Below are 13,653 nucleotides of genomic sequence, written 5' to 3' on the forward strand. Positions count from 1 at the left end.
CCATCTACTAGCAAAAGTAAGATGTCTACTACTTATTGTGGACAATCCGATGTGCTCCCTTTTTTACGGACACGAACAAGAGGAACAAAGGTAGATGATGGGCAAAAAAGGAAAATGCTTGAATGGATCTCAAGTGGTCCAACAAGTGCCCTCTCAGCCACTTCAAGTACCGCATCCAAAAAACACCAGTCCTCTGAGTTGTCATCCCAATCACACTTGATTTCTCCCAGCTCTGAAGTCTCCATCAGCCCTGCACAGTATGGTGGAACTGAGATGGCTGAGTCTGCAGAGCTGTTCAGTCACACTATAGCCTGGGAATCAGAGGTCTGCTCCCAAGCTACAGTGAGTACAGAACAGGAAATGGTCTGCAGTGATGCCCAGAACCTTTGTGACTCTGATTCAGGCCGTGAGGACCAAGTTTCTGAGCATAATGTTGACCCTTTGTCACAAACTGTAACACCTGTGGTTATAGACAATGAGGAACATACTGATGAAGATGAGACGCAGATACCCGATTGGGATGACAACTTAAATATTCGGTCAGGGCAAGAAGAGGCTCGGTCTGAGGGGGAGGGGAGTGCAAACACAACAATTGATGATGACGTTCTAGATCCCACCTACTGTCAACCCCCAGTCAGGCACTCGAGGAGGTCAACAGAGGCGGTGGAGGAGGATGCAACCGACGACGAAGTTACCTTGCGCCTTCCTGGACAGAGTCGGAGCACTGGTAGCACGTCTACAACTGCATCCTCAGCCACCACTCTGCCTATGAGCATTATTCGGGGTGGATCAACAGGTCGCATGGCCTCTAAGCCTTGCCTAGCCTGGTCCTTTTTTCACATCGAAAAAGATCGCCCAACTCATGTGATATGTAACATTTGTCATGATTCTGTTAGTAGAGGTCAAAACCTCAGCAGTTTGACAACTTCTTCCATGAATCGTCACATGACTAAATATCATAAGTCCCGGTGGGAAGCTCACCGTGCTGCAATGCGGCCTAGCGGAGCGAACCATCCACCGCCCGCCCCTTCCAGTGCATCCGCGCGCTCTTCATCTTCTAGGACTGTGGGGACAGCTGTCACACCTGTTTTTCCACGCAAAACTTCCACCACTGTAACCGCAACCGGCAGTTTGCTTGTAAGGTCGTCAGTTGGTTTGGAAGGGGAAACAAGTGAGTGTGTACAGCTCTCTCAGACATCGATAGCACCAACGTTGGATGAAGGCAACATCATGTCTCCGCCTGCACTTTCCTCACAAACCTGCATTTTTCCAGGGACACCCTACTCAACACCGTCTACACACAGCAGCCAGATCTCTGTCCCTCAGATGTGGTCAAATAAAAGGCCACTTCCTCCGACCCATGACAAAGCTAAGAGGTTGACTCTATCCCTCTGTAAGCTGTTGGCTACCGAAATGCTGCCTTTCCGCCTAGTGGACACACAGGATTTTAGAGACCTTATGTCTGTCGCTGTGCCCCAGTACCAGATGCCTAGTCGCCACTACTTCTCTAAGAAAGGTGTGCCCGCGCTACACCAGCATGTCGCACACAACATCACCGCTTCCTTGAGAAACTCTGTGTGTGAACGGGTGCATTTCACCACCGATACTTGGACCAGTAAGCATGGACAGGGACGTTACATGTCGCTGACTGGGCACTGGGTAACTATGGTGATAGATGGTGAAGGGTCTGCTGCACAAGTCTTGCCGTCCCCACGACTTGTGTGTCAATCCTCTGTCTGTCCAAGTTCCGCCACTGCTTCTGCATCCTCCACCTCATCTGGGTCCTCCACCTCCGCCCCAAGCCTGCCTGGTCAGGCCACCAGCGTTCTCACTGCGCAGAAGGAATCACGCACCCCTCATTACTATGCTGGCAGCAGAGCGCAACGGCATCAGGCGGTCTTTAGCTTGACATGTCTTGGTAATAAGAGTCACACAGCTGAGGAGTTGTGGTCAGCTCTGCGGTCCGAGTTTAATAAATGGTTGTCTCCACTCAACCTGCAGCCTGGTAAGGCCGTGTGCGACAATGCTGCAAACCTGGGTGCGGCCCTTCGCCTGGGCAAGGTGACACACGTACCTTGTATGGCTCACGTGTTGAACCTTGTCGTGCAGCAATTTTTAACACACTATCCCGGCCTAGATGGCCTTCTGAACAGGGCACGAAAACTGTCTGCTCACTTCCGCCGTTCAAGCGCCGCAGCTGAGCGACTTGCATCGCTCCAGAAGTCTTTCGGCCTGCCGGTTCATCGCCTGAAATGCGATGTGGCGACACGCTGGAATTCAACTCTCCACATGTTACAGCGACTGTGGCAGCACCGCAGAGCCCTGGTGCAATACGTCATGACGTATAGCATGGGCCAACGAGATGCAGAGGTGGGGCAGATCACCCTGATGGAGTGGTCTCAGATCAAGGACCTATGCACCCTTCTGCACAGTTTCGACATGGCGACGAATATGTTTAGCGCTGACAATGCCATTATCAGCATGACGATTCCAGTCATTTACATGCTGGAGCACACGCTAAACACTATTCGGAGTCAGGGGGTGGGACAACATGAAGGGGAGGAACTACAGGAGGATTCATATGCGCAAGGGACAACAACATCACCAAGGTCCAGACGTTCATCATCACCAACGCAGCAGGCATGGGACCAAGAGGGACAGGGATCGACAAGGGCGCATAGTAGCAGGCGAAATGTTGAGCAAGGTGCAGGAGAACATGAAGAAATGGAGGACGAACTGTCCATGGACATGGAAGACTCAGCGGATGAGGGAGACCTTGGTCAAATTTCAGTTGAAAGAGGTTGGGGTCAGATGTCAGAGGAAGAAAGAACGGGTAGCACCTCTATGCCACAAACACAGCGTGGACTTGGTCCGCATGGCTGCGCAAGACACATGAGTGCCTTTTTGTTGCACTACCTCCAACATGACAGTCGTATTGTCAAAATTAGAAGTGATGATGACTACTGGATTGCCACACTATTAGATCCCCGGTACAAGTCCAAATTTTGTGACATAATTCCAGCCATAGAAAGGGACGCACGTATGCAGGAGTATCAGCAGAAGCTGTTACTAGATCTTAGCTCGGCTTTTCCACCAAACAACCGTGCAGGTGCAGGGAGTGAATCTCCCAGTTGTAACTTGACAAACATGGGACGGTCTCGTCATCTTCAACAGTCTACCCGTACCAGTAGGACCGTATCTGGTGCCGGTAACAGCAATTTTATGGAATCTTTTCATAATTTTTTTAGACCCTCTTTTGCAAGGCCACCAGAGACAACAAGTCTGACACATAGTCAACGGCTGGAGAGGATGATACAGGAGTATCTCCAAATGAACATCGATGCCATGACTGTGCAACTGGAGCCTTGCTCCTTTTGGGCTTCAAACCTAGAAAAATGGCCAGAGCTCGCAACTTACGCCTTGGAGATTTTGTCGTGTCCAGCTGCCAGCGTTGTCTCTGAACGTGTATTCAGTGCTGCTGGGTGTGTGCTGACAGATAAGCGCACGCGTCTGTCCAGTGACAATGTGGACAGACTGACGTTCATCAAAATGAACAAGTCATGGATCCAGAAGGAATTTACTACCCCTGTGTCATCCTGGGGAGAGTAAATGCTTGTTGATTTGGAATGTGCTTGATGCAAATCAAAACATCCTGTTTGCAACTAGGGCACAAGTGCTGCCACTGAATGGGTGGGTGTGTGGGGCCCAATTTTTGGAAAAAAAGGGAGACTCCGCTTGGAGTAACCCTTGCTTGCTGTGTTTTTAAAAGAAGCCAAGATGAACAGAGCTGGGATCAGGAAAGACTTTGCTACCTACCCCGGTGTCATCCTGGGGACGGATAAGAATGACGTATTTTTGAATGTGCTTGATGCAAATGTAGCTGTGAAGTGTACAACTAGGGCACAACTGCTGCCACTGAAGGGGTGGGTGTGTGTGGGGCCCAATTTTTGGAAAAAAGGGAGACTCCGCTTGGAGTAACCCTTGCTTACATTGTTTTTAAAAGAAGCCAAGATGAACAAGTCATGGGTCAGCAAAGACTTTGCTACCTACCCCGGTGTCATCCTGGGGATGGATAAGAATGGCGTATTTTTGAATGTGCTTGATGCAAATGTAGCTGTGAAGTGTACAACTAGGGCACAACTGCTGCCACTGAAGGGGTGGGTGTGTGTGGGGCCCAATTTTTGGAAAAAAGGGAGACTCCGCTTGGAGTAACCCTTGCTTGATGTGTTTTTAAAAGAAGCCAAGATGAACAGAGCTGGGATCAGGAAAGACTTTGCTACCTACCCCGGTGTCATCCTGGGGACGGATAAGAATGACGTATTTTTGAATGTGCTTGATGCAAATCTAGCTGTGAAGTGTACAACTGGGGCACAACTGCTGCCACTGAATGGGTGGGTGTGTGGGGCCCAATTTTTGGAAAAAAAGGGAGACTCCGCTTGGAGTAACCCTTGCTTGCTGTGTTTTTAAAAGAAGCCAAGATGAACACAGCTGGGATCAGGAAAGACTTTGCTACCTACCCCGGTGTCATCCTGGGGACGGATAAGAATGACGTATTTTTGAATGTGCTTGATGCAAATCTAGCTGTGAAGTGTACAACTGGGGCACAACTGCTGCCACTGAATGGGTGGGTGTGTGGGGCCCAATTTTTGGAAAAAAAGGGAGACTCCGCTTGGAGTAACCCTTGCTTGCTGTGTTTTTAAAAGAAGCCAAGATGAACAGAGCTGGGATCAGGAAAGACTTTGCTACCTACCCCGGTGTCATCCTGGGGACGGATAAGAATGACGTATTTTTGAATGTGCTTGATGCAAATCTAGCTGTGAAGTGTACAACTGGGGCACAACTGCTGCCACTGAATGGGTGGGTGTGTGGGGCCCAATTTTTGGAAAAAAAGGGAGACTCCGCTTGGAGTAACCCTTGCTTGCTGTGTTTTTAAAAGAAGCCAAGATGAACAGAGCTGGGATCAGGAAAGACTTTGCTTCCTACCCCGGTGTCATCCTGGGGACGGATAAGAATGACGTATTTTTGAATGTGCTTGATGCAAATCTAGCTGTGAAGTGTACAACTGGGGCACAACTGCTGCCACTGAATGGGTGGGTGTGTGGGGCTCAATTTTTGGAAAAAAAGGGAGACTCCGCTTGGAGTAACCCTTGCTTGCTGTGTTTTTAAAAGAAGCCAAGATGAACAGAGCTGGGATCAGGAAAGACTTTGCTACCTACCCCGGTGTCATCCTGGGGATGGATAAGAATGGCGTATTTTTGAATGTGCTTGATGCAAATGTAGCTGTGAAGTGTACAACTAGGGCACAACTGCTGCCACTGAAGGGGTGGGTGTGTGTGTGGCCCACTTTTTGGAAAAAAGGGAGACTCCGCTTGGAGTAACCCTTGCTTGATGTGTTTTTAAAAGAAGCCAAGATGAACAGAGCTGGGATCAGGAAAGACTTTGCTACCTACCCCGGTGTCATCCTGGGGACGGATAAGAATGACGTATTTTTGAATGTGCTTGATGCAAATCTAGCTGTGAAGTGTACAACTGGGGCACAACTGCTGCCACTGAATGGGTGGGTGTGTGGGGCCCAATTTTTGGAAAAAAAGGGAGACTCCGCTTGGAGTAACCCTTGCTTGCTGTGTTTTTAAAAGAAGCCAAGATGAACAGAGCTGGGATCAGGAAAGACTTTGCTACCTACCCCGGTGTCATCCTGGGGACGGATAAGAATGGCGTATTTTTGAATGTGCTTGATGCAAATGTAGCTGTGAAGTGTACAACTAGGGCACAACTGCTGCCACTGAAGGGGTGGGTGTGTGTGGGGCCCAATTTTTGGAAAAAAGGGAGACTCCGCATGGAGTAACCCTTGCTTGATGTGTTTTTAAAAGAAGCCAAGATGAACAGAGCTGGGATCAGGAAAGACTTTGCTACCTACCCCGGTGTCATCCTGGGGACGGATAAGAATGACGTATTTTTGAATGTGCTTGATGCAAATGTAACTGTGAAGTGTACAACTGGGGCACAACTGCTGCCACTGAATGGGTGGGTGTGTGGGGCCCAATTTTTGGAAAAAGAGGGAGACTCCGCTTGGAGTAACCCTTGCTTGCTGTGTTTTTAAAAGAAGCCAAGATGAACAGAGCTGGGATCAGGAAAGACTTTGCTACCTACCCCGGTGTCATCCTGGGGACGGATAAGAATGACGTATTTTTGAATGTGCTTGATGCAAATCTAGCTGTGAAGTGTACAACTGGGGCACAACTGCTGCCACTGAATGGGTGGGTGTGTGGGGCCCAATTTTTGGAAAAAAAGGGAGACTCCGCTTGGAGTAACCCTTGCTTGCTGTGTTTTTAAAAGAAGCCAAGATGAACAGAGCTGGGATCAGGAAAGACTTTGCTACCTACCCCCGTGTCATCCTGGGGACGGATAAGAATGACGTATTTTTGAATGTGCTTGATGCAAATCTAGCTGTGAAGTGTACAACTGGGGCACAACTGCTGCCACTGAATGGGTGGGTGTGTGGGGCCCAATTTTTGGAAAAAAAGGGAGACTCCGCTTGGAGTAACCCTTGCTTGCTGTGTTTTTAAAAGAAGCCAAGATGAACAGAGCTGGGATCAGGAAAGACTTTGCTACCTACCCCGGTGTCATCCTGGGGACGGATAAGAATGGCGTGTTTTTGAATGTGCTTGATGCAAATGTAGCTGTGAAGTGTACAACTAGGGCACAACTGCTGCCACTGAAGGGGTGGGTGTGTGTGGGGCCCAATTTTTGGAAAAAAGGGAGACTCCGCTTGGAGTAACCCTTGCTTGATGTGTTTTTAAAAGAAGCCAAGATGAACAGAGCTGGGATCAGGAAAGACTTTGCTACCTACCCCGGTGTCATCCTGGGGACGGATAAGAATGGCGTATTTTTGAATGTGCTTGATGCAAATGTAGCTGTGAAGTGTACAACTAGGGCACAACTGCTGCCACTGAAGGGGTGGGTGTGTGTGGGGCCCAATTTTTGGAAAAAAGGGAGACTCCGCTTGGAGTAACCCTTGATTGCTGTGTTTTTTATAAATGATCCAAGCTGCACAGAGCTGGGATCAGGAAAGACTTAGCTACCTACCCTGGTGTCATCCTGGGGACGGTTAATTATGGCGTATTTTTGAATGTGCTTGATGCAAATCTAGCTGTGAAGTGTGCAACTGGGGCACAAGTGCTACCACTGAAGGGGTGGGTGTGTGTGTGGCCCAATTTTTGGAAAAAAGGGAGACTCCGCTTGGAGTCACCTTGCGGTGTTTTACATGATTTTAGAAGGGCGTGCCATGCCTATATCTGTGTGTCCTCCTCTTTTTCCTTGTCCAGCTGTTTTGTTTTCGCATGAGTATATGTCCTTGTCACTTTCCAATGTGTTTGAGTTGTTTGTCACCTTTAGGACACCTTTGAGGGTGTTTTCTAGGTGTTTTTCTGTGTTTGTGATTGCCTGCCATTGTTTCCTATGCAGTTCGAGTTCGGTTCGTCGAACGTTCGACGAACCGAACTCGAACGGGAGGTCCGTTCGGCGAACCAACCTCGAGCCGAACCGCGACCGGTTCGCTCATCTCTAGCTATTAGTTTAAGACAGTGTTTTTTATGCTTTGCGTAAGGTAATTAATAACCATTATAAAAATATTTAGTTATGTGTTGTGTAGATCAGATGTACACAGAATCATGTATGGTTAAATAAACAGTTTACTAAGCCATGGAAGGATTTTTAGCAAACGTACTTTGGGTTGGTTGCCACTTTAGATTGCATTGTGAGATACTGTGGTTTTATGATCATAATGCACTCTATAATTGTTGGGTATTCACCTGCTACAGCAATGTTTCCCACTGTGGCCTAGTAGGATTCCAAAAAAGTAAATCAGATCTACTGCTTGACTGCAAAAGTCCTTCAGGAAGATTTAGCAGACATTGGAGTTGCGGTACACTATTCTACTGTTCAGAGACGCCTGTACAAATATGGCCTTCATGGAAGAGTCATCAGAAGAAAACCTCTTCTGCGTCCTCACCATAAAATTCCATGTCAGAAGTATTCAAAAGAACATCTAAACAAGCCTGATGCATTTTGGAAACAAGTCCTGTAGACCAATGAGATTAAAAGCGAACTCTTTGCTACAATGATCCAATATATGTGTGCAGAAAAAGGGTGCAGAATTTCAGCAACAGAACATATTGCCAACCATTAAGCATGGGGGTGGATCAACCATGCTTCGGGGTTGTGTTGCAGCCAATGGCACAGGGAATATTTCACAGGTAGAGGGAAGAATGGATTGAATACAATTTCAACAAATTATTGATGCAAACATAACACCATCAGTTAAAAAGCAGAAGTTAAAAAGACGATGGCTTCTACAAATGGATAATGATCCTAATCACACGTCAAAATCCACAATAGACTACCTCAAAAGGCGCAAGATGAAGGTTTTACAATGGTCCTCACAGACCCCTGATCTGAATATTCTTGAAACTCTGTGGCTAGACCTCAAAAGGAGCAGTACATGCAAGACAAGACAAGAATCTCCCAGAACTAGAAAACTTTTCCAAGGAACAATGGATGAAAATCCCTCTAACAATAATTGAAAGAGACTTGGCTGGCTACAAGAAGCATTTTCAAGCTGCGATACTTGCCAAAGGAGGTGCTACTAGGTGCTAACCATGTAGGGTGCCCAAACTTTTGCATCAACAAATTTTCTGTTTTTGTTAATTTTAAAATGTACATTAAAAAAAATTGCCTTAAGTACAATAGAAATGTGTCATCTTTATGAATTTTAGAGATAATTTCATCTTCAACTTGCTTAACTGTTCCCAATAACAGTAATTTTGATTAAGGGTGCCAAAACTTTTACATGCCACTGTAGGCCTTACAAGTAGCAAAGTAATAATTTGTGATCTTTATCACTACTGTAATTGTACTTATAATGTAGGTGTTCTCCAAGCTGTAAATACAGTACTGGCCATTCTTTTGTAATGAAAATGAATGGATGTATGTTAACAGAGATGAGCTTAAATACTTAAAGTTATAAATGACACCTCCCTTGAGTGCTATAATATTGGCAAGTCATAAAGAAAGCAAACTTTTGCTTTATGTAAATCCTGTACGTGCAAGGATATGTATAATCCAAAAAGGAAATTAAGAACATATTTTTTAGTAGACTTATTGCTGGTGACTGTGCAGTAATTTATTTTATATGATTAGAAGAAGGTTAAATGTGCTAAGTACATATATAAGGAGGTCAATTATGCCGTAATAAATCCATAATTAGCCTATTTTCAGGAGACATCCATTACCAGAGGCTAAATTGCAATGTTGTATATTTGCAAAATTGCAAGCTTCTATAATAACAAATGGTAATTGGAGTTTTAGCACCTCGCTCCTGAGGGTCAATACTTGAGCTAATAAAATAGTGTCCTGAAACAACAAGTGATTGATCTGTGAAACTTACTTTATTTTCTTTTCTGTCACCTGTCAGATTGAACACAGGCAAGGTACCGGTGATAACAAGGCCAAGTTCCTGTAATTAGAAAGAAAAATTAAGGTTACTAATCCTTACATACAAAAGCTTACCAATATTCTGCACTTCAGTTTTCTACAACCTTGTTATCTATATTTTTTTTCCAGACAGTAAATGTAGTATTTTCCAAAGTGTGCCCAAAACCATCAATTATATAGTAAAATAACAGATTATTAATTCAGGTTGCAAGCCCAATCTGCATTTTTTACACTGAGAGGTCGGGTGTCCTCACACACATGATAGACTTTAATTTTGGAGCATATTGGAAACAGATTCCTACAAAAACTAAAATCTAACTATAGTATGCAATATACTGCAGATAGAAAAAAACAGTTGTGCATTTTCTTTCTGGCTATCTATAAAACTTAAGGCCGCTTTACATGCAACGACATGTAATGATATCTCGTCGGGGTCACGGAGTTCATGACGCACATCCGGCATCGTTAGCAACGTTGTTGCGTGTGACACCTACGAGCGACCGCTAACGATCACAAATACTCATCAAATCGTTGATCGTTGACACGTCGTTCATTTTCAAAATATCGTTGCTCATGCTGGACGCAGGTTGTTCGTCGTTCCTGAGGCAACACACATTGCTACGTGTGACACCCCGTGAACGACAAACAACAGCGTTCCTGCGTTCTCCGGCAACAAGGTAGGAGTGACGTGAAAGCGGCTGCTCTCCGCCCCTCCGCTTCTATTGGTGGCCCGCTGATTGATGTTGCTGTGATGCCGCATGAACCGCCCCCCTTAAAAAAGAGGTTGTTCGCCGGCCACAGCAACATCGCTAGGAAGGTAAATACATTTGACGCGTCCTAGCGATACTGTTTGCCACGGGCAGCAATTTGATACACAAATGACGGGGGCGGGTGTGATCACTAGCGACATCACTAGCGACATCGCAGCGTGTAAAGCAACCTTTACAGTAAATGCTACAACATTTTTGCAAAAACAGTGTTAGTTTACATTGACATCAAAAGGATTTTACAGTAAAGAAACTTCTGGTTGCCGACCCACAATGAGACTGGAAGTATACATTGATCAGCATACTATTCTCCGTCATGATTCATGTTGTGCATGCTATTTTGCTGTTGTGTAAAGAGGTGGATATACATACTCGCCAAACATTCCCTTTAAGGATTTGTTGGAGTGGGAATGCAGTTTACATTAAACTTAACGAGAAATACCATCGTCACTAGATGAAAAAATATACAGACTCATTAACTAAATTATGAAGAAAATAAACAGAACAAAAATATAAAGGCAACACTTCTGTTTTTGTTCCCATTTTTTATGAGATCAACTCAGAGATCTAAGACTTTTTCTATGTGCACAAAAGGCATTTTTCTCTTGAATAATGTTCACAACATTGTCTAAATCTGTGCTAGGGCAGAGTCAGACTAGCATATTGGCTTCCAATGCGAGATCACTGGATGCAATATCCTAATGACCCTCGGCTCCCACTCTGTTGCGAGCGAGATCCGAGTGTCATGCAACTGTTATGCAATCCTGCGATTGGATCACAGCTGCGGCGGAGAGAGAGGGATTAATTCCCCCATCTCTTGCATTGTCAGCCTGTGTGTATATTGCACTGCATTTGGATGACATACGAACGCAGTCCGATGTTTTTCTCGCACCCATAGACTTGTATGGGTGCAAATGACATGTCTCTCGCAGACAATCACAGCATGCTGTGATTTTTTTTCTCAGTCCATTTATGGCTGTGGAGAAACTTGCAGATATGAGTTGCAGCATTGTCTTAAGTGGGGCAGAGTGCAATGCAAGATTTTCTCGCATTGCACTTGTGCGAGTCATACCACAGTGTGACTCTGCCCTTAGAGAGCATTTCTCCTTTGAATATTGATATGACACTCCTGTGAGGTGGACGGATTATCTCGGCAAAGAAGAAGTGCTCACTAACACAGATTTAGAGAAATTTGAGAACAATATTTAATAGAAAAGGTCTTTTGTGTACATAAAGTCTTAGGTCTTTGAGTTGAGCTCATGAAAAATGGGAGCAAAAACAAAAGTGTTGCATTTATATATTTGTTCTGTATATGATAGATGACAAACACTTGTGATCCATGAAACAAATGTACATTAGTACAGTGTACATTAGTCCTTACTGATCAAATATCTGTAAAGGGGCTTGATACTATATTACTATACTATAAATATTATATTCATGCTATAAAAAAACAAATGATTATGATATTCTACATTTTACATAGCTATATGGCTCATGATCACAGCCATATTACAACTTCTTGCCTTTTTTGAGTTGGGTTAGTATATGGCGGGTTTACTTTGGTCCACCTTTTGCATCAGTATTTGCGAGGAAAGCCAACAGTGCAGTATGGATAGAGAAAAATAATAAGTAGAAACAGACAAAATGTAAAACAACAAACTAAAAATGTAAAAGTATAAACTCTTACAAATACGGACGTAAAGCACAGAGTAATATAAGGCTATGTAAGAGTGGACCTGTACAAAGCACCCTATATAGCCGTCTATAGCATAGACCCAAAGTGACGGTATTTTCTGGCATGCGTGAAGGTTACACATACATTACACACTAAACAGAAGCCTAAATATATATTTACACTTTTATAAACATTATACAGAATATTTCTGTCTTTCACAAAACATTCATTTAACCTAATTAATTGTTAAGAGTACAAATAAAGGCTAACTATGTCCTTAAGGTTTCCAGTAAAAGCGTAGAACTATAAAAGGTCTGGCCAATGAACTGTTGGTCAGTAAAGTAGAAACAGAACAGCAAATAATTCTGTTTTCTGTGCTGTATCCTGTCAGATACACCAGAGATGCTGAGAAAGTGACTGTAATTCTAAGGAGGCACATTCGCAGAATGACAGTAAGTTTAGATTGCACGCACTAAAAGTACAGAGCCTAAATGTTGCTAAATGCTCGGATTTCCTGCAGATGTTTACGCTACAGGAGAAGCCAGCAAATGATAAGAAGAAATACTTCACTATATGCTTTGTCAGAACTACTGGCAAAGTATGACCAGATAAAGAGCAGAATCAGCAGGAAAGATATGCACTAAGTAAGGAGAGGCTTATATTGTAATTATATTGTAATTATATTCAATACTTATTAGTCATACCAACAAATTCCAAAACCAGGAGTCCCCCAAAGCCCTGTGTGAATGGAGCGGTAGTGCACAAACATGACCAATGCTCAATTTACTTCTAAAGGACTATTAAGGATAGCTACTAAAGGCCGCTTTACATGCTGTGACATCGCTCAAGCGATCTCGTTGGGGTCCCAGAATTTGTGATGCACATCCGGTCGCTTTAGCGATGTCGCAGCGTGTGACACCTATGATCGATTTTAAATCGTCGCAAAAAAATGGTCAAAATCGCTCATCGGTAACATGCCCCCCTAATCTGAAATATCGCTGCTGCTCGGTGTACGAAGTAGTTTGTCGCTCCTGTGGCAGCACACATCGCTATGTGTGACACCGCAGGAACGAGGAACCTCACCTTACCTGCGGCCGCCCGCAATGCGGAAGGAAAGAGGTGGGCGGGATGTTACGTTCCGCTCATCTCCGCCCCTCTGCTTCTATTGGGTGGTGGTTCAGTGACGCTGCTGTGACGTCGCTGTGACGCTAAACGAACCGCCCCCTTAGAAAGGAGGCAGTGCACCGGTCACAGCTACGTCGCAGGGCAGGTAAGTAGTGTGACGGGTCCGCTCGATGTTGTGCGCCACGGGCAGCGATTTGCCCGTGTCGCACAACCGATGGGGGCGGGTACGCACGCTAGTGATATAGGTCACGATATCGCAGCGTGTAAAGCGACCTTTAGTTCCACAGAAGTGAAAAACGTGTCCGGTAATATTGACAAACTGGACTGTGTTTGGCAGGTATACACATTGGGCCTGAATGGTTAAGTGGGTAAGTAAAAAAATCTGAATGGATTAGTAAATGTGGAGAACAAATGGAAAATTAGTTGGTGAGTAATAATACATAAGTGTGGGAGATTGTAAATAAAAGAAAAAATGAAAATGACATAAAAAGTATTGAAAGCAACTATAGTATATTCTCAGCATCAGGTACTATTCCAGAACCCCAATATGAAAAGAGTAATATCAAATAATATCAAAGTTTCACGAGAAGA

At 44.7% G+C, this 13,653-nt stretch overlaps 1 protein-coding gene across 4 annotated transcripts in view; it reads right to left on the bottom strand.

Moving 5' to 3' along the window:
* CACNA2D1 (calcium voltage-gated channel auxiliary subunit alpha2delta 1) overlaps positions 1–13,653 on the bottom strand; it is a 1,186,557-nt gene that overhangs the window by 147,068 nt on the left and 1,025,836 nt on the right. For all 4 annotated transcript variants that reach the window (XM_075345217.1, XM_075345220.1, XM_075345219.1 and 1 more), the window contains exon 16: positions 9,446–9,514. In XM_075345217.1, the coding sequence (XP_075201332.1) occupies positions 9,446–9,514 (69 nt within the window). The remainder of the gene's footprint in view (positions 1–9,445; positions 9,515–13,653) is intronic.

This window comes from Anomaloglossus baeobatrachus, chromosome 4 (genome assembly GCF_048569485.1).
Source record: "Anomaloglossus baeobatrachus isolate aAnoBae1 chromosome 4, aAnoBae1.hap1, whole genome shotgun sequence".
In the NCBI taxonomy this organism is placed as follows: Eukaryota; Metazoa; Chordata; class Amphibia; order Anura; family Aromobatidae; genus Anomaloglossus; species Anomaloglossus baeobatrachus.